Source organism: Sciurus vulgaris, assembly GCF_902686455.1.
Source record: "Sciurus vulgaris genome assembly, chromosome: 8".
Classification (NCBI taxonomy): domain Eukaryota; kingdom Metazoa; phylum Chordata; class Mammalia; order Rodentia; family Sciuridae; genus Sciurus; species Sciurus vulgaris.
Window position 1 is genome coordinate 117738088 of NC_136468.1, and position 27867 is coordinate 117765954.

At 38.8% G+C, this 27867-nt stretch overlaps 2 protein-coding genes across 2 annotated transcripts; one reads left to right on the forward strand and one right to left on the reverse strand.

The window, feature by feature from the left end:
• The first annotated feature begins 1871 nt into the window (after positions 1-1871).
• Positions 1872-27867, forward strand: DRG1 (developmentally regulated GTP binding protein 1). The gene is made up of 9 exons (XM_079149730.1): positions 1872-2178; positions 2959-3082; positions 5043-5218; positions 12591-12660; positions 18074-18243; positions 20644-20774; positions 23492-23659; positions 23899-24021; positions 27554-27867. Exons 1-9 carry the CDS (start codon positions 2137-2139, stop codon positions 27651-27653), a joined length of 1104 nt encoding a protein of 367 aa, XP_079005856.1. The 5' UTR covers positions 1872-2136; the 3' UTR covers positions 27654-27867.
• LOC306667279 (small ribosomal subunit protein eS27-like) lies at positions 9875-10330 on the reverse strand. Its single transcript, XM_079149763.1, has one exon. It carries the CDS (start codon positions 10319-10321, stop codon positions 10067-10069), a length of 255 nt encoding a protein of 84 aa, XP_079005889.1. The 5' UTR covers positions 10322-10330; the 3' UTR covers positions 9875-10066.

The window sequence follows — 27867 nt, forward strand, 5'->3', positions numbered from 1 at the left end:
CCTGGGGTATCTTTGAGCAATTAAATGGTTAACTTAGCTGGCAGGCCTCCTATGACAGATTTGCTAAGGAGAACCTACCTCCAGAGCAGTGATGCCTTGATATCTTCAGGCAATTAATTCCTTAAGCACTCCAAGTTAGGGAAGGTCTGCTAATTTGATTTTATCTGTCTTTTAAGACTGATCTTTGATCGTGCCCCATTCCAGCTGGACTTTCCTCTTCTTCCCTCCTCCATTACTAATGGTGCAGGATCTAATTACCTCATTACCCCTTAATTTATTTATGAAAAGGCTGAGGTTAAAGAAAAAAAGGAAACTCCTGGGCCCTTTGGGGACCTTCTGTAAAAGCTTTCCTTTCCCTTTCCCTTCCCTTATGCCCAATAAAACTCCCTTTTCTGTCTTTGGCAAGTTGGAATACTTCTTATTTACAAATTTAAATAAATAAACTTTCCTCCTAGGGCTGGGTGGAGACTAGCTGTATGATTTAAGCCTGGCCTGTCCACTCCCGATGGATTAATCAATCTATCAACAAGAACTCAATGATGCAGAAATAAGCAGCTTTCAAACACAGCACACAGCTCCTGGGTGTGCTGGCTGCCTCTTGACAAGTCACTTGCGGAAGAGTGTTTTTTTTTTTAATTGTAAACAAATGGGATACATGTTGTTTGTTTGTACATGGAGTAAAGGCATACCATTTGTGTAATCATATATTTACATAGGGTAATGTTGTTTGATTCATTGTTATTTTTTTCCCTTTCCCCCTCCCCTCCCACCCCTCTTTTCCCTCTATACAGTCCTTCTTTCCTCCATTCTTGCTCCCCTCCCTAGAAGAGGTATTTTTTTAAATTTTAAATTTTATTATTACACAAATAGTGTGTGGATGCATTCATCTTGTAAAAAATTCAAATAGAGAAAACGTAGAATAAAGTGAAAGTTTTCTTCCCTTTCCTTCTAGCTCATTCTACTGTTAAAAGCTTGGGACCTATCTTTTTGTTGTTTTTGAGATAGTTTCTTGCTGTATTGCCAAGGCTTCTGGGTTCAAACTATCCTTCTATCTCAGCCTCCCAAGTGGCTGGAAGTACAGGTGCATGCCCAACTTCGGAATATGTCCCTTTATTTAGACCTTTTAACAATGTACTTTCAGGATTGGCTGTGTAGCTTAGGAGTAGAAACTTGCCCAGCATGTCAGACCCTAACACTACAAACAAAAACCTGATGCACTTTCGTACACTTATGCCTCTGTAAATACACTTCTAAAAAAAACATAATATCATTACATAGATGCAGTTCTGTAGTTGTTCCTGTCGTCCATTTAACATGTCTTGGGCATTCTTTCAGTCAGACCAGAGATTTACGTTTCAATGATTCTACTCGTTATTTCACAAGACAGTGGTACTATACTTCCTTACTAACCGGTGTTAACATACTTTCTTTTTAGTATTACAAGCTGTTGCAAATACCGGTTCTCTGGGAATTATTCATTCAATTGTGCACTAATTGTATACCACTATGGGCCACACACACACTCTACTCGGGGTTCCAGGTAAACAAAACATGATTCAAAAATAGTTCTGAGTGATGGCATTTTCTTTTTCTAAGATGGTGAGATAGGCTGCAGATCGGTCTCTAAGCCAACTCAGAGAACTAAGGGTCTCCCTAGCGATTAAAAAGAGGGACCCAGAACAGGTACGTGAGCGTGAGGAACAGTGATGGGGACGGAAGGTGCGCCTTTTAACCCCCTTCCAGCCTCTAGGGGCTTTTGGACCGTCAGACTCACTACAAGCCCGGCGCAGAGCCATTCGCAGGTCGCAGGTCAGGCGGGGCGGGGCCGGGCAGAGCTGCGCGCGACCCTCGGCGCGCACAGGGAGGCCAGGACGGGGGTGGCCTCTCTGGCCCCCACTCCCGCGGGCTCTATGACACCGCATTGGCTCGCGGGACGGGGAGGGGTCGGCTGAGGGGGAAAAGACCGCTCTACGCTCTACGTCTTCCTGTGAGGCGGTACCGGAACTCTCGCGACAATTACGAAGTACCGCGTATGCGCACTGCGGTGGCGCTTTTGTGGTGGTGGATCGTTCGCCGGTTGGCGTGTAAGAGGTGACTGTGAGGAGGCGATTGCGTCGCTCCCCGAGACTCGCCACCATGAGCAGCACCTTGGCAAAGATCGCGGAAATCGAAGCCGAGGTAATGGATGCAGCTGGGTCTTCGTTCTCTTTACGAGCATCTTTTCTCCCATGTTGCTCTTCGCTGTTCTCCTCTTTAGCAGCGTTAGGATCGGGCCACGGTTCCCCGACTCCAGTCTGCCGGGCCCACGTTTGGCACCTTAAGCCCTTGGTCCGTATCTCTTCCCAGTGTTCACCTCCTGCTCTGACATTGTTTTTTTTTTCAGTTGAATTTGTTTTCTCTGAGCAAAACTGAGTCCTCTCTCATACTTCGGCCTTGACCCAGTCATATATTTCAGGATCTTCCCTCATTATTTGCTCTGCAATTCTCTCCCGCAATGATTCCCTATTTCAATACATTGCTTCCGGCAGTAGGATCTGAAAGTAAATTGACATCTGTTTGGTGGTAGTTTATTTTTCCTGGTTATTTTGTGCCTTTATTGATGGAGGCGCTCAGAGCTTTTTAAAAAAGTGAGGAAAGTGGTCATGCTGTTTCATGTGGGACATACCAGGTACAAGCAGTAGAAAAAGAATCAGATAGGTTTTAGTTTGTGGATACTAATTGGAGTGACCTTGATCTTGTCTCCTCTTTGGACCTCATTTTGTTTATTCTGTAGAAAGGGAATTGAGCTGGATGATGGAGAGAATAGGATTTTACTCTTTTTAAGTAATTAAAATGGCTAGACTGACATTAGTAAGTAGAAAACAAAGCAAAAGATTGTTTCAGTGCTGGGGGAGCATTCTAGGTATCTTCCACTGTGGGAGCTCCTTTTGATTTATGGCTGTGATTTTTCCTTTATAGATGGCTCGGACTCAAAAGAACAAGGCAACAGCACACCACCTAGGGCTGCTCAAGGCGCGCCTTGCTAAGCTTCGTAGGGAACTCATTACTCCAAAAGGTGGTGGTGGTGGTGGGCCAGGAGAAGGTTTGTGTTTTTCTTCAATTTTTTAAATATAGTTTCTTATCAAAACAATACACATGGTTTGAATGTAATAAATGTTTCTATCAAAAAATGAAAATTTCTTTTTTTATTGTAAACAAAAAATGAATTTTTCTATCACAACTTAAATTTTCTATTTGTTTTTCTAATCCTAAAATTTGTTGCTGCGGTTGGGGCGTTGAGGATCAAACTTAGGGCCTGGTGTGTGCTGGGCAAGCACTTTACCATTGAGCTACACCTCCTGTCCCTAATCCTGAAGTCTTTTTTTTTTTTTATTTTGTGGTGCTGGGGATTGAACCCAGGGCCTTGTGCATGAAAGGCAAGCACTCTGCCAACTGAACTATCTCCAGTTCCCTAATCCTCAATTCTTGAATTGTGTTTACTTTGTTTTACTCTGCTGGTTTCAGAGGCAAATGAATATTGTCTAAGTGACATATGATTTTATTATATCTTTCCCTGATCCAAAATATTTACATTGATTTATATAAATCTGTAAATTATGCCATCAACAGAATTAATGTAAGTAAGGAAATTGATGTAAAAGGAAAATGAAGATAGGAATAAGAGATTAAAGCCAGGAGAGGTAACATTAGGACCCAAAGGAATGCCATAAATCTGCACACCCATAATAGAAGGGCCACAGATTAGGCTCTGAACTTGTGTGCAACCATTGTAATAAAAGAAAATACAGGGACTGTGGTTGTAGCTCAGTGGTAGAGCGCTTGGCTAGCATGTGTGAGGCACTGGATTTGATCTTGAGCACCACATAAAAATAAGTAAAAATTGTTGGATGCATTGGTGCATGCTTGTGTAATTCCAGTAGCTCAGGAGGCTGAAGCAGGAGGATCTCGAGTGCAAAACCAGCCTCAGCAACAGTGAGGTGCTAAGCAACTCAGTGAGACCCTGTCTCTAAATAAAATACAAAACAGGGTTTGGGATGTGGCTCAGTGGTTGAGTGTCCTTGAGTTCAATCCCCTGTACCAAAAAAAAAAAAAAGTATTGTGTCCATCTACAACTAAAAATACTTTGGAAAAAAAAAATAAATAAATAAAAAGCCAGTCAAGTTACACCATTCCCAGGGTGTGTAAGACGCAGGGTGTGTGAAATCCCGTATTTTTTATATCAGGTATTGTGTAATATATAGACCATTAAAACATTAAAAAAAAATTGTGTGTGTGTGTATATATATATATATATATACACACACGCGCACACACACACACAAAATATATATATACTTATTTATTTATATTGGAGATTAAACCCAGGGTTGTTTTTTTTTTTTTTTTTTTTTTTTTTTTAATTTTTTATTTGTAGATGGACACAATACCTTTATTTTTATGTTGTGCTGAGGATCAAACCTAGTGCCTCTCACTTTTAAGGCAAGTGCTCTATTACTGAGCTACAACTCCAACCCTCAGGGTTGCTTTTAACACTGTGCTACATCCCTAGTCCTTTTTATTTTAAATTTTGAGACAGGATCCCAAGGGCATAGGGCCTTGCTAAGTTGCTGAGGCTGGCCTTGAAGTTACTATCACCTCATCTTCCTAAGTCACTGGGATTACAGCATACACCATTGCACCCAGCCATATGACAGTTTAAGTGATAAGAGAAGTAGTTTTTATATCAAACACTTCATTGAATGTTAAGACTTGCTATGAGGGAATTTTCTGTGCTTGAGTTCTACTTTAGAGGTAAACTATAAAAAGTCTAAGAAATAGGCACTAGAGGTATTGGCAGCAGAAATGCGAAAGGAGTGTGTGTGTGTGTGTGTGTGTGTGTGTGTGTGTGTGTGTGTGTGTGTCCCTGTCCCTGTGATGGGGTGTAACCCAGAGTGTTATGTGTGCATACTAGGCAAGTGCTCTACCACTGAACCACATCCCCAGCCTCTATTTGAATCTTAATATTCAGAGATAACTCTTTTTGTTGTTGATTTTTGTTGTAGGTTTTGATGTGGCCAAGACTGGCGATGCTCGGATTGGCTTTGTGGGTTTTCCATCTGTGGGGAAGTCAACACTACTGAGTAACCTGGCTGGGGTATATTCTGAAGTGGCAGCCTATGAGTTCACTACTCTGACTACTGTGCCTGGTGTCATCAGATACAAAGGTGCCAAAATACAGGTGAGTTGGGCCTACAGACCAAGGAAGAAAAGAAATCCTTTTTTTTTTTTTTTTTTTTTAATCAGTACCAGGGATTGAACCTAGGGTCACTGTACCACTGAGCTAAGTTCCCAACCCTTTTTAGTTTTTATTTTGAGACAGGGTCTTACAAAGTTGCTTAGTTCCTCACTAAGTTGCTGATGTTGGTTTTGAACTTGTGTGATCCTCCTGCTTCAGCTGGGATTATAGGCATGCACCACCACTCCTGGTGGTGAATTTGAGAAGTGCTTTATTCGGAGCTCAACATATGCCAGGTCTGATCTTTGATCTACTGGGCCCTTACTGTGTTGCAGGGAGGATAGAACAGTATATAAATATGGTAATAACAATGAATAATGCCTGTGAAAACACATAGCAAGAAGGTACTAGATTTTCACCTGAGAATGGGAAAAAATGATCTGGTGAAACAAAGTCTTCATGTTGAAAGTGACATTGGAGGTGTGAATTGAAGTTAAAATAGAATTTCACTGCAGATCTCAGTAATAATGCTTCTGTTATCAGTGACTTGGGAGACTGAAGCAGGAGGATTGCAAGTTTGAGGCCAACCTCAGGAATTTAGTGAGACCCTAACTCAAAATAAAAAAAATATAAAGGGATAGGGATGTAACCCAATGGTAAAGCACCTCTGGGTTCAATCCCCAGTATCAAAACAAAATAAAACAAAAAAGAATTTCACCAAACAGAAGGAAAAGTGCCAGGCAGTATTGGTGAACCTCTTACTGTGACACGAGACTCAATTTAGAGCAGGAGTGGTGGAGGATAAATCTGCAAAGGTAGGTTGGGAGTGAATTATGAAAGGTCTTGAAGGAAATTGAATTATAAAACCATATGTAGCTAAGAACAGTCAGAAAATTTTAATAAGTAATGTGATCAGACCCCTTTTAGAAGGAATTATTCTTATGAGGCCTAATGAGGTAGATCTGTGAGTTCATTTTTGTGTGTGTGTGTGTGTGTGTGTGTGGTGTACCTCATGCATGGTAGGTAAGATATTTTTCTTAGATGATGGTTTTAGTGCTCTTAAATAAGGTATTCCCTTAGATATGAAAGAAGGTGTATATAAAATATAGTGAAACATTCTTATTGACCACATACTGAAGAATGTTTGCCTTCTGACTAGGCATGGTGGCATATGATTGTATCCCAGCTACTTGGGAGGTTGAGGCAGTCACAATTTTGAGACTAACATTAGCAACTTAGTGAGACCCTCTCTTAAAATAAAAAACAATGGGACTTTGATTTCTAGTATGAAAAGAAAAGTTGCATTCTAAATTGTATGACATTTGAATCTGTGTTAAAGAATTCCCAAACTCTTGGTCCATTGTACCCCAAGTGTGTCAGCTTGCCTGCCTGCCTGTCCACTTGGCTGTCCCATCTGCCTGTCTGTTGCTCTCTCTCTCTCTCTCCATCTTTTTGTCTTATTTTTCTCTACTAGGAATTAAATCTGGGGGTACTTTACCACTGATTTAGACCTCATTTTTTGGTATCAGGGACTGAGCCTGGGGTGTTGAATCACTGAGTCACATTCTCAGTCCTTTTTATTTTTTAGTTTGAAACAGGGTCTTGCTAAGTTACCTAGGGCCTTTCTGAGTTGCTGAGATGGGCTTCGAACTTAGGATCCTCCTACCTTAGCCTCATGAGCCACTGAGATTATAGGCATGTGCCATGGTGCTGGTCCTTTTTATTTTTTTTGAGAATGGGGTCTTGCAGAGTTGTCAGGGCTCAGACTTGAAATCTGCCTGCTTCAGGCTTCTGAGTTGCTTGGATTACTTTTGTGTACCATTATATATGGCTGTCATGGCTGTCAGCAGTTAGCAGTTATTTCATAATACCGTTTTGTGTCTTATTCTTTTTTTTTTTTTTGGTCCTGCGGATTGCACCCAGAGGCCCTTTAGCAGTGAGCCACACCGCCAGCATTTATTTTTTATTTTAAGACAGGGTCTTGCTTTTCCTTTTCTTTTCTTTCTTTTTTGAGGTACTGGGGATTGAACCCAGGGCCTTGTGCTTGGAAGGCAAGCAGTTTAACCTACTGAGCTATATCACTAGCCATCTTTGCTTAGTTCTTGAGGCTGGCTTCGAACTTGTGATTCTTCTGCCTCAGCCTCCCAAGTCTCTGGGATTATAGGTGTGTACTGCCACTCCTAGCTTCCACGTTGATTTTTGTATGGTACTTTTTTTTTTTTTTTTTTTTTTTTGCAGTGCTGGGGATAAAATCCAGGGTCTGTCTTATGCATGTTAGGTGAGTGCTGTATTACTGAACCACATTCCAGCCCTGGTCCTTATTTTTTTTATCATAGCAAATCTAAAATTCCAACTTTTTGAAGATTTGAATCAGATGTAATTGAAAACAATGTAATATAGGAGCTAAAGTTGAAATTGTGAGCTGCTGTATCTAGTAGTTCACTTGGTGCCTGATGCAAATTAAGAATTGCTGTATTTCTCTTAGAAATTTAAAATATCTAGTGGTACCTATTAGCTCACTGTGGCACTCCAGACTCACCAGGCACATAGTTTGGGAACCATTAGTGTGGCATTTATTTTTCTCTTTGTTGAACTACACAGTGAATTGTGAGGTGCATTCCTGCTTTTGTTACAGAATCTTAAATAGAAAGTAGGAAGAGACCTGTGTTCTGGTGGTATTTTCAGTGACTTTTTTATTGCTGGTTAGGTGTCCATACAGAGACTGTATTGGGACATATCCCTTTGGGATTCCGTGTCTCTATATAGCAAGAATTAATAAACATAGGCATATCTGGACCATGATTTGATTCTAGCTGGTTGGTTTCAGAGTTACGTAGATGTCACAAATTTGACAGCTCAAAGAATAACTTCTTACTTTCATGCGATTCCATTGAAACATCTCAGGGATTCTCAGAATTACATTGAAACTTGCCTAACTCCTCTCTTTTTTGGCAGGGAGGATTGGGATTGAACCTGGGGTTCTTTTTTTTTTTTTTTTTTTTTAAATACCTGTATTTATTTTTGTGTGGTGCTGAAGATTGAACCCAGTGCCTCACATGTTTGAGGCGAGCACTCTACCACTGAATACAGCTCCAGCTCCAAACCTAGGGTTCTTTACCACTGATTTAATGGGGATTGAATCTGGGGTGTCTTACCACCATCTTGGCCCCTTTTTATTTTTATTTATTTATTTTATTTCCATTTAAAATATTTTAAAATTGAGACAGGTTCTCACTGAGTTGCTTAGGGCCTCTCTAATTTGCTGAGATTGGCCTTGAATTTGCAATCCTTCTGCCTCAGCCCCCAAGTCCCTGGGATTATAGGTATGTACCATCTTACTTGGCTTGACTTCTCTTTCTGAATTAGTTTTTCCATAAAACCTTCATCCACTTCAGTCTTTTCCTTTTTCAGACATTTTAAGAGACATTATTTTCCTGATTTGCGTGGTGCTTGCTTTTTTGCCAGTCTCCTCACCTTTGTTTTCCTTGCCTTTGTTTTTCCTCACTTTCTGACTCCAGAAACCAAGTGGTATAAGCATACTAATAGGTGTGCTTAACTGGCTCAAGATGTCTGCCCTGATGAGGCTAGAAATATAGCTCAGTTGGTAGAGTACTTGCCTTGCATGCAGAAGGCCATGGGTTCAGTCCTCAGCACCACAAAAAAAAAAAAAAGGAAAAAAAAAAAAAAAAGATTTCTGCCCTGAAATGTTTTTTCTTTTCTTTTCTTTTTTTTTTTTTAAACACTTTTTTTTTGGCCTGGGAGTTGTTACTAGTAGTTGGTGGAGGAAGTATAGAGAATTAGAACCATTTATTTATTTATTTATTTATTTAATTATTATTACTTTTTTTGCAGTGTTGGGGATTGAACCAAGGGTCTGTCTGTTCTAGGCAAGCACTCTACAACTGAGCTACATCCCAGCCCTAGAACTATTTGTTTTTAATTTTTATTTTTTTCTGGTACTGGAAATTAAACCCAGGGACACTCTACCACTGAGTTATACCCAACCCTTTAAAAAATTAAAAGTTTTATTTAAAAATTTTTTACCTGATACTTGGGATTAAATCCAGGGGTACTTTATCATTAAAATTTTAAGACAGTCTGGGCATGGTAATGTATGCTTGTAATCCCAGCAGGCTGAGGCAGGAGGATCCCAAGTTCAAAGCCATCTTCAGCAACTTAGTGAATCCCTAAGCAACTTAGTGACTGGGGATGTGACTCAGTGATTAAGTACCTCTGGGTTCAATCCCTAGTATTAAAAAAAAAAAAAAAAAAAAAAAGACACTTTTTTTTTTTTTAGATTGACTGGATGCGGTGGTACATGCCTGTAGTCCCAACAACTCAGTGAAATTTAACAAAGTGTACAAAATGCGTTAGCTACTAACTCTTAGTTTTGTCTTTATGTTGGCAACCCCTTTAATATTTAGAAACATAAAGTCAGACCTTTTTTATTGAGTATCACCATATGCACAGGACAGCAAAATTAAATGAAATGCATGTAACATACAAGGTAATGGGTAAGCTGAAAATTTCTAGCACACTGACAAAAAGCAACACCTTTTGCAACTCTTTCCCTCCCACTTCTTTCAACACACTGAACAAGTACATATAGTTTATTGTTCAGAGGTGGTTTGATTCCAAACGGTGTTTCTCATCACCTCATCACCTTTTTTTTTTAGAAAAAAGGAGGGTTGTCCAAAATTAAAACTTCGTTGAAAAACACCAAAATAGGAGATCATTGTTGTATACCTTACAAAATCAAATGTAATTACATTATCTTGGTAGAGTAACTAGAATTACTGAACTTACAAGGCTTTTGTGAGAAAACACAAATTCTGGAAGTTGTATAGATCATTAGTGTTGCTTTCTTCTAAATGAACAACCTTCTGTGAGTCTGGCCTTTCCTCCTGTAGGCTGGCACAATACTGTTGAACAGCATATACAAAGAACCACTGTCTGGGCATGGCTGAAAACCGTGGTAATCTTGTAGCAACCTGGACATTTTACATCCATAAAATAAGAATTTGGACTTTGAACTAGCTGTTTCTTTTTATGTTTTTTCTTTTCCTCTTCCAAGGAAGGATGTAGCAAATCTCTAGCCAAAGGCATGGTGATCCTTTCTCAAGCAGTCCGACGAGACTGCTCAGGTGACAGACTCTTCTGGCTAGCAGCACATGAGCCAGTGCTCAATCTTTTTTTTTTTTTTTTTAATTTTTAAAATTTTTTACAGACTGCATTTTGATTCATTTTATACAAATGGGGTACATCTTTTCGTTTCTATGGTTGTGCACCATGTAGATTCATACCATTCGTGTAATCATACATGTACATAGGGTAATGATGTCTGTGTCATTCCATCATTTTTCATACCCCGCCCTTTGCTCCCTCTCATTTACCTCTACGTAATCTAAAGTTCCTCCATTCTTCTCTCACTCCCACCCCCCACTCCCATTATATATCATCATCCACTTATCAGGGAAAACGTTCAGCCTTTGGTTTTTTGGGATTGGCTTATTTCACTTAGCATGATATTCTCCAATTCCATCCATTTATCTGCAAATGCCATAATATTATTTTTCTTTATGACTGAATAATATTCCATTGTGTGTGTATATATATATAATTTTTATATATATACTATTTATATATGTGTACATACACACACACACACACACACACACACACACACACACACACACACACACACACATATATATACCACAGTTGTTTATTTATCCATTCATTTGTTGAAGGGCATCTAGGTTGGTTCCATAATCTAGCTATTGTGAATTAAGCTATGATGTGGCATACTAATTTTAAATCCTTTGGGCATAAACCGAGGAGTGGGATAACTGGGTCAGAAGGTGGATTTATTCCAAGTTTTCTGAGGAATCTCCACACTGCTTTCCAGAGTGGCTGCACCAATTTGCAACTCCACCAGCAATGTAAAAGTGTGTCTTTTTCCCCATATCTGTGCCAGCATCTATTATTGTGTTCTTGATAATAGCCATTCTAATTGGAGTAAGATGAAATCTTAGAGTTGTTTTAATTTGCATTTCTGTAATTACTAGAGATGTTGAACACTTTTTCATATATTAATTGCCTGTATATCTTCTTCAGTTTTTTTTTAAAAGCTGTTTACCAAAAGTTCTTTTTAGTCTACTTTTTATTTATTTATTTTAACATGATGCTGAGGATCAAACCCAGTGCCTCACACGTACTGGGCAGGTGCTCTACCACTGAGCTACAACCCCAGCCCTTTATTTTACTTTTTAATCTATGAAGCTCTTCTAAATATATAAAAGGATGAGACATTTCATATGAGAAGTTATCCACTGTGCACATAGCACTGATAAATAAAGTTATATATATGTAACAATGGGTATATCTTCTAACGTGGGGGGTCCTCTCTGCCACGTCCCATGTCCTTTTCTCCTAAAAGGGTTAACTGCTGGAAGAGGATGTTGGCGGTTTTTCTATTACCCATAAAACATCTACTCAATGAACACACAAGAGGCAATACTCTTTTTATATGAGAGGGGGTGTGATGGGTCTGGCCATACCATCTCTGGCCTCTTATAACAACATGGAGTCGCCCAGCTCTCCTTTATTTATAACATACATGTAAACGGGGAAGGACCGGGAGGAGCTTCTTCTGTGATGGACAGGATATGGTGAAGTTAGGGAAGCCATTCTGTTAAGGGGAGAATTCCAGAAGGAGACAGGGAACCACTCTCATGCAGCTCCACATACTTCCTTGCAGTTCCTAGAAGCCAGGCCTCTGTGTCCCATGGCTCAACCTAGTCTGATTCTGCTAAATAAGGACACATTTTTTTTTTTTTTTTTTTTGGCGGTACTAGAGATTGAACCCAGGGCCTTGTGCTTGCGTGGCAAGTACTCTACCAACTGAGCTATCTCCCCAGCCCAGGACACATTCTAATATGACCATTTTGGCCTTGCACCTCGCTTTCACTTCCTTCTTTCTATGTTCAGTTCAGTAGGTATGTGGTATAGGCCTATGTAATGCTTAAAGATGATTGAACAAATTGATATCCAGAAGCCATTTAAAGAGGACATGATTTCCTATGAGTTTCAATATAGTGTTTACAGGTTGCTGTTTTTACTATTTTGTCATACACTGGCAACTTGTTTAACATTTAGAAATGAGATGTTGCAAGATTAGGATTTATTTGTCCATTATATACACTATGAACACAGCAAAACAAATGCACAAGACATAGAAAAATGATGTCTGAAAGTATCTCAACTATCCGTGCACTCACATAATACCTTTTGCAGTTGCCCCCTCCCACTGATCTTTTCAATTTTGTAACCAAGCATTTCTTTCCTCTCCTTCCTCCTGTGATTATTGTTGCAGCTTCTGGATCTCCCGGGTATCATTGAAGGTGCCAAGGACGGGAAAGGTAGAGGCCGTCAGGTTATTGCAGGTGAGTGGTTCAGGGCTACCATCCTAAAATATCCCTTATCTGGTCCTGTTCTTTTAGCTTGGAATTATTGGAATATCTAAGTATTACATATTATACCAGGGTGAAGGGCATGGTTTCACCTAATTTCTCAATGGAGTGGAATGTATGTAGCTCAGTGATAGAACACATTGCCTAGCATATGCAAGGCCCTGGGTTCAATCCCCAGCCCTGCAAAGAAATAAATTATTTAGGCTGGGTGTGGTGACACATGCCTATAATCCCAGCAACTCAGGAGGCTAGGGCAGGAGGATTGCAAGTTGAAAGCCAACCTCAGCAATTTATGTGACCCTAAGCAACTTAGAGAGACCCTGTCTCAAAATCAAAAATAAAAAAAAGGGCTGGGGATGTTGCTCAGTTGTTAAGTGCCTCTGGGTTCAGTTGCTGGCACCTGCCCTCTCCATGTAAAAAGAAAATAACAACCAACCAAAAAACTTGAAGAGACCTTGGGACCTCTTGTATTTTCTCTCTCTCTCTCTCTGTCTTTTTCTCTCTCTCTGTCTGTCTCTTGTGTGTGAAAAACTAAGGACAGAAGAAATACTCTGGTTCAGTGTCACAGATTAAGAAGTAGAATTCAGGTTTCCTGCCTTAGCCCATTTTGCAACAGGGTCTTGCTAAGTGTGTCCAGGCTATCCTTGAACTTAGGATCTTTCTACCTGAGGCTTCTTGTAGATTCTCTTAAACTCTTACCTGCTTTTATAAAGGACACCTATTACTTCCCTCAGGTTAAACCTAATGGCCAATTTATTGCCCACATCTTCCTTGAAAACTTGGCAGTTCATTACTCCCTTTGAAAACATTTGTGTCATTTGGTCAGTAGAATACCTGTTCCTTTCTGGTCTCCTTTGCTTCATTTGCCCCATCTTTGAGATTTTAAAATGTGGATTGTTTATTTTCTTCTCTGTGTTCACTCAGGGCAATCTCTTCTAGTTCCTATACCTTAAATGGATTTTTCTAATGATTGTGAAATGTATAGCTGCATTTTATCATTTTATTGACCTTAGACCAACTGCATTCTATTTCCACTTAAATTTTCATTAATTGTCTCCAACTTAATGTGTGAAATTGAATTCTTTATCCCTCATCCCCAACTTGCTCTTCCTCTAGTCTTTTCCCTCCTAGTAAAAGACACATTTAACCTTTTAGATCAAGGATTACTTTGGTTCCGCTTATGTATTTCCTTTTAGTCAAATAAAACCGGAATTAAGCCACTTTTCTTTTTAAATTTTTTTTAGTTGTAGATGCACACAATACATTAAATTTTATGTGGTACTAAGGATCAAACCCAGTGCCTCACATGTGCAAGGCAACACTGTACCACTGAGCTACAACCTCAGCCCTCTTTTTTTCTTCTTAAGTGCAAAATATTGTGTTAATTATACTCAGCTCATGACAAATTTTTTAAGTGCACTGTATAAAGTGCACTTGTTTTGCTTATTTTACATTTACAATCCATTTTCTCTCCCCCACAGAAAAACATGCTAATGTGTTTAAGGTTTATTTTATGTAGCTATTCTAACAAAATATATTGTATCTCAACTGCTTTTTTCTCCCCTACTAATTTATAATTTGTTGCTTCTGTCTTTCTAATACTCTGTGGTGTGCATCCATCACATTTTACCTGTCCATTTTTGTCAATTTGGTCATCTAGTTGGTGAGGACTTCCACTGCTAATGCTTTATATCAGCTTTATATTTGTTTCCTTGAGGAAGAACTTTGTGAAGATTTCTTTGACGTAATTAACCCATGAGCATATTTGCTAGGATACATCAGATGTTAAGTTCATGTAATGGTGTTGGAATGTACTCCAGGATGGCCTTTTCTGTCTGCACCACAATCAGCAGTACATGTGAAGATTCCTGTTCTTCTTTATGAATCCTTATCTTTATCAGCTCATAAAGTTTGAGGCCATCTTTATAAATTTAGCTACTACAATAGGTGTAGTATACATATTTCATGTTTCTCATCACTAATGAATTTATTGCATCCATTATGTATTTATTAGATTGTAGTTTTCTAGAAATTTCCATATCCTTTGTCCATATTTCTATTAGGATTGTTGTCCTTTATTATTTTTTAGGAATTTCTTTAAAATTCTGTATGTTGCATAATTTGGTAGCAGTAGCCATTGACTAAAATTCAAATTAATTAAAATTAAATAAAGCCAGGCCTGGGGGTGCTAAGGCAGGCCAGTGCCTTGAAGGGCTAAGGCAGGAGGACCATGGGTTAATCCAGCCAGCTTCAGCAACTTAGTGAGGCCCTGAAGCAACTCAGTGAGATCCTATCTCTAAATACAATATAAAAAGGGGCTGGGGATGTGACTCAGTGGCTAAGTGCCCCTGGGTTCAATCCCTGGTACCCGCCCCCACCAAAAAAAAAAAAAAATTAAATTTGCCAGGCATGGTGGTACATACCTACAATTGCAACTAGAACGGGACTTGGGCAGGAGGCTCACAAAGTTGGAGGCCAGCCTCTTGAACTTAGTGATATCCTATCACAAAGTAGAAAATAAAAAGGACTGGGGATATAGCTCAGTGGTAGAATACTCCTGGGTTCAACCCCCAGTAATTACAGAAAAAATTGAAATTCCTGTCCTCAGTTAGATAAGCCATGTTTAATGTTCTCAGTAGCCACATGTAAATGGTTACGACTATATTGGATAGCACAGATACAGAATTGATTTTATCATCACAGAAGCTCTAGGTATTAATTCCTTGTCAGCTTTTGGACATAGCAGATAGTTTGTTCATTAGTTGTTTTTGTTCAAGGTGATTTTTCTTTAGTAGAAATTTTTAATATTCTTTCTTTTTTTGTTGGTACTTGGGATTGAACCTAGCACCTTGCTCATGCCAGACAAGTGCTGTACCATTGTCTGCATGCCCACTGTTGGCCTTTTTTTTGTGTGTGTGTGTGCCAGGGATTGAACTCAGGGGTGCTTAACCACTGATCCCTGGCTGTTTATCATTTTTATTTTGAGACAGTGCCTTGCTAAGTTGCCAAGGCTATCTCGATCTTGGGATCTTCCTGCCTCAGCCTCCAGCTATACCTGGCTAAAAATTCTAATTTATGCCTGTTTTCTAAGGTAGTGCCCTTTTCTCATTCTCAGAATTAGTTTTTGGATGACAATTTAGGCATTCTTAATTATTATGATTTTTCTTTTATATTTGAATGGTTATGGTACTTTTTATCAGGAAAAAACATCAATGTTAAAACCTATAAAAACTATCATAGTTGGGTGCTGTGGCACATACCTATAATTTCAGTGACTCAGGAGGCTGAGACAGAAGGATCACAAGTTCTAGTCCATCTTTGGGATTTTAGTGAGACCTTTAGCAACTTAGTATTGCCCTGTCTCAAAATAAAAAATAATGAGGACTGGGGATACAGCTCAGTGTTAAAGTACCCCTAGGTTCAATCCCTAATAGCAGAAAGAAAAAAAAAAGAAAAAAAGGAAAGAGAAAAAACAAAAAACTTACCAGAGTCTTTTATGAACTGTTTTTATATAGCATATGATTAAATGCCAACCAGATAGCAAATCTTTGCTACCTTGAGGTGTGCAAAAATTTCATAGATGGGTCTTTATAATTGTAACCATAGGCCATGAATGAAACAACTGATAAATTATATATATTATCAGAATTAAAAACTTGTTGAGGACTGGAGATATAGCTCAGTTGGTAGGGTGCTTGCCTCGCAAGCACCAGGCCCTGGGTTCAATCCCCAAAACTGCCAAAACAAAACAAAAAAAGCCCTTGTTCTTTAAAAGCCACAGTTAACATGAAGAAGCAAACCACGGACACAGAGAAGATATTAGCAGCAGTATATCTGACAAAGCACTCATTTCCAAAATGTTAAAAAACTTGTTCAATAACAAGACAGCTTAATTTTAAAAGTGGGCAAAAGAGCTGGGCATGGTGGCACATGCCTGTAATCCCAGTGGCTTGGGAGGCTGAGGCAGGAGAATCCCAAGTTCAAAGCCAGCATCAGCAAAAGCGAGGCACTAAGCTACTCAGTGAGACCCTGTCTCTAAATAAAAAAAATTACCAAATAGGGCTGGGGGTGTGACTTAGTGGTTGAGTGCCCAAGTTCAATCCCTGGTACTGCTCCCCCCCAAAACAAAACAAAACAAACCCTAAAAATCCAAACTGGAAACAACCTAGATGTTCCTAAACAGGTGAATAATGGGTAGATAAACACATTATATAGTGTATCTATAAAATGGAGTACTGCTCAGTTTTTAAGCAGAAATGTATTATTGATGCATGTACAATACAGTTGAATATAAAAACCATGCTAGAGTAAAAGATGCCAGCACAGAAGAGTACCATTTTATATGATTCCATTTGTATTAAATTCTGAAAATACCAACTATCTGTGGTAACAGAAGATCAGTAGTTGGGAAGTAATTGAGGGGGAAGATTGATTAAAAAGGGGCATAGAGGAACTTTTGGAGGTGATATCTTGATTTCCACAGTGATTACATAGCTATATACATTCATCATCAAACCTTATTCTTAACATGGGTACAGTTTATCTTCTGCAAGTTGTACTTCAATAAAGTTGACTGAAAGTATGCTAATCAGATTTTTTTTTCTTGTAGTACCGAGGATTGAACCTGAGTACTCTACTACTGAGATACATCCCCAGCCTTCCCCTGGCCCCTCCCACCCAAGATAGGGTCTTGCTAAGTTGCTGAGGCTGGTTTGAACTTGGGATTCTCCTGCCACAGCTTCCCAAGTAGCTGGGATTACAGGAATGTGCCAATATATCCTGCTCAGATAATCTTGTTCTTTTCGAGTTTTATGTGTTTTCAATCTTTCTGAGCTCTTTTCGAGTTTAGGTTATTGTTTGTTGGTTGGTTGGTTTGTTTTGGTACTGGGGATTGAACTTGGGCACTGGACCACTGAGCCACATCCCTAGCCCTATTTTGTATTTTTATTTAGACAGGGCCTCATTGAGTTGTTTAGTGCCTTGCTGTTACTGTGGCTGGCTTTGAACTTGGGATTGTCCTACCTCAGCCTCCCAAACCCCTGGGATTACAGGCATGGGCCACCCGGCCCAGCTAGGTTTTTGTTTGTGTCTTCATTTTTACTGTTGTTCTACTAAGTATATGTAGAACATTTGTCAACTTTTGGGTAAATAAGTAATGACTTCAAGGTATACACTGCAAATTGACATCTGGTACATACCTTTGGTAACTTTAAGAACTTAATGTGTGTTTATGTATGTACCAAAAAAAAAAAAAAAAAAAAAAAAATCCTTCATCTCCTTTTACGTGTAGACCCAAAAAACACAACTGTATTTGAGTATTTGAGTTAGTTAAGGTTTTATTGAACTTTATTTGGGTATAATTTTTTTCTTTTTTTAAAATCTTCAGTGGCCCGAACATGCAATTTGATCCTGATTGTTCTGGATGTCCTGAAGCCCTTAGGACATAAGAAGATAATTGAAAATGAATTGGAAGGCTTTGGTATTCGCTTGAATAGTAAACCTCCCAACATTGGCTTTAAGAAGAAAGATAAAGGAGGCATTAATCTCACAGCTACAGTAAGTGAGGAAGAGAGTGGAGTGGGGATTGGATTGAGGTGCACAGATGTTGACATTTTGAAATTTTCTTTTTCCTGTACTAATTGAAATAACACAATATTTTATAATAATGACTGACAAGAAAGACTTCCAGGTTAGGAGATGAGTCATTATCAGACTTACCTGTGCAACTTCATTTCCTCTTTTGGGTTTTCTGTTTGGGGTAGTATAGGAGTGTGGACCAATCTTATGTTTGCATGAAGTAGGTGGCTACCAATATCCTGTGTTTTCATTCATTTAATATGAACTTACAGAGCAGTTACCAGGGACCAAGCATCATTTTCAGCTCTGGGTAGTGACTATGGAAGCAGAAGTGAGAACAAAGTAGACAAAAACTCCTTCTCTTTGGTAAAGTAGCAAACACAATTAGTAAGTAAAATAGAGTAGACAATGATAAATCTAGGAATAAAAGTAAAGTAGGGAAAGGTGATGATGTTGGTGTGAGGGTTGGATTTTTAAGTTTACTATCTTTACTGTGATAACATGACAGTGTGAACCCAAGTGTGTCTTGGGGAAGAGGGTTTCATGTAGTAGAAACAGCTAAATGTGAGGCCCTGAGATAGAGTATGTCTTTGTTATGACTGAACAACAGCAGAGTGAGCAAGTAGGGAAGTAGTTAGAGATGAAGTCAGTCGTAGCATAGGGCTATATATACTTTTACTTTGCAGGAGGTGAATTACCTGTGATTTGACGTAGGTTTAATGGAATTATAATGGCAGTTGTTATGAGAATACACTGAATTGAGTTAAAACCAAAGCAGAGGAATCATGTAAGAAGTCATTGCAATAATTTAGTACAAGAAATTATGACTTCTCAGACCAATGTTGTAATAGTAGAGGAGATGAGAAGTGGTTGATAATGGAAAGATTTTGAAAAGTAGACAGTAGAAGTTATAGCTGGGTTTGATTACAAGTTGTGAGAGAGATGACTAAAGAGTGTTTTGTTCTGAGCTAGACAAATGAACTCATTACTAACTGGTAGGACTTGGGCTGGGGTTGTAGCGCAGTGGTAGAGCACTTGCCTTGCGTGTGTGAGACACTGGGTTCAATTCTCAGTGCTGCCTGTAAATAACTAAAATAAAGGTCCATTGACAACTAAAATAAATAAATATATAAATATATAAAAATAAAAGTAAAAAGGTAGGATTTTGGGTAGAATAGGTTTGGAAATCAGGATTTGGGTTTGAGATGCCAATTAGACATCTAAGTGCTTCTTTCAAGAAGGCATATGAATAATTTTGGCAGGAGATATAAATTTGGTGGTTATCATATAAAGCCAGGAGCCTAGCTGAGATGATTAAGGAAGTGAATGTAGATAGAAAAGAGGTTCAGCGGCTGCGGCTGGGTCTCACTGGTGAAGCATTTCCCTCACATGTGTGAGGCAGTGGGTTCGATTTTCAGCACCACATAAAAATAAATATATTGTGTCCATCTACAATTAAAAATATTAAAAAAAAAAAAAGGAAAAAAAAAAAAGGGAAAGGAAAGAGGTTCAGTGATAGAGTGCTTGCCTAGCAAGCTCATGACCCTGGGTTCAATCACCAGTACTGGTGGGGTGGTGGTGGTGAGGTGGGGAGGTCCAACAAGAAATAAGATTTCTCAGACCATGAGGAAAAACAAAATCTGGAAGTTTAGAATCTTTAAAGCCAAGTAAAGAATGTACTTCAGTTAGGAGGAGTGATCTGTTAAATTCTGCTTTTCACAGCCTTTGTATTAAATTTGAAGTTCTAGCATTCAGGTGATTGACAATAGGTTTCAGCTGTCATGCCCCAAATATATTCCCCCTATCCTAAAATAATGTTTGAATTTGAGCATTCTCATTTCTTTCTGTATTTGTTTGCTGTGGCTGTCATAAAAAAGTCCCTCTCTCTAAATGGTCACATTCTGAGATACTGAGGATAGAACCGCTACGTATAACTAGTAGGGGACAAGTGTGGAATAAATAGTTTGACCCATTAGCACCTTCCTTGCGTTTGGGAAGATTTTTTTAGGTTTTTAGTCTTTTTTTTTTTTTGGTACTAGGGATTGAACTTGGGGGCACTTAGCCACATCCCCACCCTTATTTTGTATTTATTTAGAGACAGGGTCTTACTGAGTTGCCTAGTGCTTCACTGTTGCTGAGGCTGGCTTTGAACTCGTTATCCTCCTGCCTCAACCTCCTGAGCTACTGGGATTACAGGTGTGATCCACCACACCCGGCAGATTTTTAGTTTTTAATTATTTCCTAACCAAGGTTAGTTACTCTCATCTAGGGTAATGTCTTCAGTAATGAGTCTTTTCCTTAGTTGGAATAATTTAGGCACGTGAATAGGTGTTATTGGTCCTCTACCCACAATAGTCATTGTTTGCTATGTTAATTCAGTGCCCTCAGAGTGAGCTGGATGCTGAAACTGTGAAGAGCATTCTGGCTGAATACAAAATTCATAATGCCGACGTGACTTTGCGTAGTGATGCCACAGCTGATGACCTCATTGATGTGGTGGAAGGAAACAGGTACTGAATGAGTGTGCAGTTGGGATTGATTTTGAATTTGTGATCCCCTGCTTCAGTCTATAGAACTATGCCAAGTGTGCTACTATCTTTTAACCTTAATTATTTCTCTCTCTATTTTATTTTATTTTATTTTTTTGATAATGGGGATTGAACCTAGGGGCATTTAACAACTGAGCCACATCCCCAACCTTTTTAAAAATTTTTATTTTGAGACAGGGCCTCACTATGTTGCTGAAGCTGGCTTTGAACTTGTGATCCTTGTACCTCAGCCTCCTGAGTTGCTGGGATTACAGGCATGAGCCACTGTGCCTGGCTTTCTCTTTCCTTTTGTTTGAACCCAGGACCTTGTGCATGTTTGGCAAGCACTCAACCACTATATCCCCTAGTTGTGCTACTATGTTAAATGATGGTGGGTTTTATTTCTTTAGCTGTAAAATGAGGGATGGGTTTTAATTTGTAACATTCTTCCTTGCTCTACAGTTTGCATATGATGGTCAAATTCCCAATTTTAGGGCTAGGGATGTGGCTCAGTAGGTAAGTACCCTGGTACCAAAAAAAAAAAAAAAAAAAGAAAAGAAAAAGAAAAAAAAAATTCCCCATTTATTTATTTATTTTTTATTTTATTTTATTTTTTAGTAGTTGTAGATGGACAACATGCCTTTATTGTACTGTTTATTTTTAATGTGGTGTTAAGGATTGAACCCAGTGCCTCACACAGCCCATTTTGTTTTTTTGCAATGGATTAGGCTGTGCTGTAAACTCTGTCAAGTGGTGGTTAAAGACAGTAGGTCATTCTGCTCTCCCAGAATTAATCCATGTGAGAAATTATATGGGTTGTCCTATAGAAGTTGAGAAGGCCAGCCTTCTCTCTCCAACCAAGAGTGTATACCTAAAATTTTGTTCCTTGAAATATTATTTTTAATATTTTTTAGTTGTCAGTAGACCTTCATTTTATTTGTGTGGTGATGAGAATCCAACCCAGTGCCCCATGCATGCTAGGCAAGTGCTCTACCACTGAGCCACAACCCCATTAACACTTTACCCCATTAACACTTTAGTAATTTAAACTGTCACTGGACAGGGTTCTGAGGAGGTCCTTCCACAGAGGAAACTGGGGCCTCCACTTGTCCCTGGGTTGATTCTTAACTTTCTCTGCTGAAAAGAATTCCAGAACCTGTTGGAAGAAAGTCATAAAGAAAGATTTATTTAAGCACAGCAAAGGTATGCACACCCAAAGTCAGAGTGTAAGATAACCCTTGCCTCAGAGAAGAAAACATGAATGACATGCCAGGATCGAGCTCTCTGATTTTATTATCTGATTTTCCTTGGAAGAAGTGTGCAAACTTCTTGAAAATCAAGTCCCATGACAATCCTTTTGTATTTGATAGTCGAACTGTTTCTCTTTGGTCAAGAAGTCTAGCCATAAATTATTTGTGGGCACATTGTATAACTCTTTGAATCTGGTGACATTTAAATTTATTATTATTATTATTATTTCCAAGTTGATTTGTTATACACTTACAAGCTGTAGCTTTTATTCATCTAACTGAAGAGAGAGTCATGACTGGTCATGCTCGTAGTTCTTTCTTTCTTTCTTTGAGATCCCACCTATCTAAAGTTTACTGTTAAAAGTTATTCCTAGTATTTAAATGTAATTTTTTTTTTGCTGTGCTGGGGATTGAACCCAGGGCCTTGTGCTTGTGAGGCAGGCACTCTACCAACTGAGCTATATCCCCAGCCCCTAAATGTAATGTTTTTAAGTTGCATTTCTGTTTGATGAATTTATTTGGTTCTCATTTGAAAACAAAAACTATTTAGGCATTTTATGAGGTTGCAGAAGCCTGAGAAATAATGGCTTGCCTAACTATTAGTAATCTTAGCTGCCACATTAATTGTACACTAAGAATATAACATTGCTAGACATCATTGTGCTTAAATTTTTTTAAGTCTTTAAAAATTCTCATGAAATATATTTTCAGAAATTATATTCTTGCTAGTCATAGTGGTGCACACCTTTAATCCTGGTGACTTTGGAAGTAAGGCATGAGTATCACAAGTTTGATGCCGACCTCAGCAATTTAGCAAGGCCCTAAGCAACTTAGACCTTGTCCTTTCCCCCCCTTTCCTTCTCTCTCTCTCTCTCTCTCTCTCTCTCTCTCTCTCACACACACACACACACACACACACACACACACAGCTGGGAATGTGGCTCTGTGGCTAAGTGCCTCTGGGTTCAGTCCCTAGTACCAAGAAAAAAAGAAATTATATTCTTTTTATACTTACGTTCTTGAGCCAGGCATGGTGGCACATACCTGAAATTCCAGCAACTTGGGAGGCTGAGGCAGGTGGATCATAAGTTTGAGTCCAGTCTCAGCAGGTTAATGAGACTCTAAGCAACTTAGCAAGAACCTGTTTCAAAATGAACATAAAACTTAAAGCTTAAACTCGGGTTCAATTCTCAGTACCCCCTCCAAAAAAAAAAAGGAATTATACTTACATTCATAATACACCAACTAGCTTCGTGCCTGGGCTTGAGTTTTGTTACTTCTCAACTTATAATTGAGTCTTTGGGTTTTTACTTTTTTTAGAGGGACTTTTTTTTTTTTTGGTAGCTACTTAGGATCTTTTAAGAGTCTCTGATTTGGCTTGTGGCGTTCAGGTTGACAATTGGGTCCACAGCTCCAGACTAATAACTTGTTTGTCTTCTCCTTCTACAGGGTTTATATCCCCTGTATTTATGTATTAAATAAGATTGATCAGATCTCCATTGAGGAATTGGATATCATCTATAAAGTGCCTCACTGTGTACCCATCTCTGCCCATCACCGCTGGAATTTCGATGACCTGTTAGAAAAGATCTGGGACTATTTGAAACTAGTGAGAATGTAAGTTGTTGTGGATGGGGTAATATTGCTGTAGGAATGAAACCAGGCTGTCCTGAAGTGATATCCTCAGGCTTGGTAACAAAATGCTTTTTTCTGGTGGTAGAACTAAATTGATTCCCGTTGAGGGTATACTCTTCCTCAGGTTGGTGATTACCGTTAGGGATGATGGAAGGTTGGTTTGCATTCAACACATGAATCATTTAAGAAGGTGACACACCTTTGTGCCTTCTTTATTCTAGTTACACCAAACCCAAAGGCCAGTTACCAGATTACACGTCTCCAGTGGTGTTGCCTTACTCCAGGACCACTGTGGAGGATTTCTGCATGAAGATTCACAAAAATCTTATAAAAGAATTTAAATAGTAAGTATCATGGTTGTGGTGCCTTTTCCTTGCGAGCAGCTGATTTCACTAATAGTAACTCTCAGGAGAGCATTAAAGCAGTCAGGTAGCAGGGAGGCTCCAATGTGCTTGGTTAGATAGAACTCTAATAGTGTTTTCTTAAAATCAGACCTAGTTAGACCTAGAAGAGTTCCAGAAGCCTCTTTAGGAGGACTTGATAGTACAAAGGGCCCTGACTTGCCTTCATTAATTTATCTTCCTTTTGGCAAACACAAATATTAATTTTTCCTATCAGGATCATACTGGTCAGCACTAGTTACTGAAGCCCTCTCTAAACTTTAGGCATAAGTAAAAGCCCCCTGATCTCTTTCTTACACTTTTTCCTGTTGGTATAGACTATTATGTTTTTGTGGTATTGGAGAATTGCACTCAGGGGTGCTCTACCACTGAGCTATATCTCAAGCCCTTTTTTGAGAAAGAATCTAAGTTGCCCAGGCTTGCCCTGAGTTTGTGATCCTCTTTCCTCTTCCTCCCCAGTTACTGGATTACAGGTATGTGTCATTGTGCCTACTATAATGTTTTATAATGTCTGAACTTATTTAAAATTTTTTCTTTTTGAATTGGGGATTGAACCAGGGGCATTTAACCACTGAGCCATATCCCCAGCCCTTCTTATATATATTTTTTAAAAATTTTCTTACTATTTTTTGATTCATTGTACACAAATGGGGTACAACTTTCATTTCTCTGGTTGTACATAGAGTCACACTGTTTGTGTGATCATACATGTACATAGGGTAATGATGTTTTTCTCATTCTATTATCTTTCCTTCCTACCTGCCCCCTCCTCCTCACCCCTCATTTCCCTCTACACAGTCCATTCTTACCTTCCCCCCTTCCTCCCTTCTTATATTTTATTTAGAGACAAGATCTGGCTGAGTTGCTTAGGGTCTCACTAAGTTGCTGAGGCTGGCTTTGAACTCAAAATCATCCTGTCTCATTTTAGACTTGTCAGAAAAGTTACAAAAATAGTACAAAGTTTCCTTTTGTCTTTCACTTTTCCTAATGCTAACAGTTACATTAACATAGTACAATGATCAAGAACTATATGGGTACCTCCAGCGGCTCTGGAGGCTGAGACAGGAGAATATCCAGTTCAAAGCCAGCCTCAGCAACAGCGAGGTGCTTAGGAACTCATTGAGATCCTGTCTCTAAATAAAATAAAAAATAGGGCTGGGGATGTGGCTAAGTGGTTGAGTGCCCCTGAGTTCTATCCCTGGTACTGTCCCCACTCTCTCCCCAAGAAAAGAAGAGGTAATTAACATTGGTAAAATGTTATTAACAAACCTACCTTAATTAAAAAGACCTTAATTTGAATTTTACTTTTTTTATGCAAATTGTCCTTTTTATGTTCCAGGAACCTGCATGGCATCTACTTGTTATTTTTCCTTAGTTCTCAAGTGTTCTAGTCTTCCAGTAATATTTTCTCAGACTTAATTTATTGTCTTTGACCTTGACACTTTTGAAGAATGTTTGCTGGTTATTTTGTCAAATGTCCATCACTTTGGGTTGTCTGATTTTTTTCTCATGATTGAAATGAGATTATGCATTTTTGGTATGAATACCACAAAAATGATTTTATGTTCTCCTGAGTACATGCCATGGGATTCATGATGTTGATATATTTTACCAAAGATGATATTGTCTTGGTCACTTGTTTAAGTTGGTATAGGCTGGTTTATCTCCACTGAAGAGAAGGTATTTTTATTTGTATATTTGGTAAGTATTTTGAAGTAGATACTTTTAAAAATATATATATTCATATATATTTATATATATATTTTAGTTGTCACTGGACTTTTATTTTTAATTTATTTATATGTGGTGCTGAGAATCAAACCCAGTGCCTCATGAATGCTAGGCAAGCGCTCTATCACTGAGTCACAACTCCAGCTCCTGTGGTAGATTTTTTGAGACTATGCAAATTCTTTTTTCTTCCCCTTTTGTCCTGCTGAATATAGCATTTATCTGTAGTTTGTCTGCAACATTTATTAGTGTGGTGTTTCCCCGATATGATTTTAATGTTACATTTATTTATTGGCATTCTGAGAGTTTTAGCTATGACTTCTCATGTATTTCTTTTTTGGTACTGGAGATTGAACCCAGGAGTGCTGAGCCACATCCCCAGCCCTTTTTGAGACAGGGTCTCACTAAATTGCTTAGGGTCCAAGTTGCTGAGGCTGGCCTTGAATTTGTAATCCTCCTGTCTCAGCCTCTTGAGTTGCTGGGATTACAGGCATACACCACCATGCCCAGCTAGTTTATGTGTTTTTGTTTTTGTTTTAATTAATTTTTAAAAATTTGTTCTAATTGGTTATATATGACAGTAGAATGCATTTTGACACATTGAACACAAATGGAGCATAACTTCTCATTCCCTTGGCTATATTGTTTATCTGTTTTTAAAGTAGTATCTAAATATTTGGTTTCTTTTTGGAATATAGATTTTTAAAAGGTTTTGGTACAATGAGAAAATAATACCAATGTTTCTTTTTATATTTTTATCTGTTGTAGTTCCTGTGAGATAGGTTGCAGTTTTTTAATTTCCATCACTAGCATAAGGTATAAGGTATTTTTTGGGGGGGCGGGTACTGGGTTGCTCAACCACTGAGCCGCAGCCCCAGTCCGTTTTTATATTTTATTTAGAGACCGTCTCGCTAAGTTCCTTAGGGCCTTGCTAAGTTGATGAAGCTATCTTTGAACCTGAAATTCTCCTGCTTTAGCCTCCCAAGTCACAGGGATTACAGTTGTGTACCACTGTGCCCAGCAAGCTATTCTGTTTTTTTATTTTTATTTTTGCAGTCCTGGGGATCAAACCCAGGCAGGACCTTGTGCTTGCACGCAAGCACTCTACCAACTGAGCCATCTCCCCAGCCCCTAGCAAGCTCTTCTTAATATTGGAGACTCATGGATACCAAATACTTGTATATATATTCTAGGAAAGCAGGAGGACATAACAATTTCTTGATAGGAAATATTTTCTTAGGCTGAGGAGTGAGACTTGTAATTTCTTTTAGTACCCACTGATATTCATTAGATCCAGTAAGTGCTCTAATAATCTATAACATTGTGTCTATGGCAAGCAGTTTCTAGTCTGAATTTATTATTTTTCTACAGCAGTGCATGCTTTGGATTTTAAAAATCTTTTAACTTGGAGCTAGTCTTTTCATTTGTGATTCCCCCTGCTCCCATGACTTAAACATTCTAGAAAAATATGCCACATCCCCAGCTCTTGTCTCTGACATTCAAACTGGCTCTGGATAGGAGAACCACAAAATTTCCAAAAGTCTTTTGCCACCTTGTATGTGAAATCTTCAGTATACCACACTGTTCGAGATTATAAAACCACCTCTAGTTTTGAGTATGATCTGCGAGTTAGATCTGTGACTTTTAAGAGTTAGGATGCTAAATCTGAGAAGGTTAGCAAGCAGATGAATGGGCAGAAACTAAGTTATTATTTATACTGACCATTGTTTTTTTCCCTTCCAAACAGTGCTCTGGTCTGGGGTCTCTCTGTGAAACACAATCCACAGAAAGTGGGTAAAGACCATACATTGGAGGACGAGGATGTCATTCAGATTGTGAAGAAATGAAACCTTTTTCTTTTCCCATCTGTGGGGGGAAACCACAGCAACTTTCTCCATGACCAAGCACCCTATTCACCCCTTTTGTCTTTTGCAGCCACTGGATCAGAACACGAGGGTGGGAGATGGAGGCACCCAAACTGTAACTTCAGTTACTTTACTTTGGTATTGACCTCTATGTTGAACTGCATAAAAGATCTCATAGCCCTGTTGGCTTTGTGCA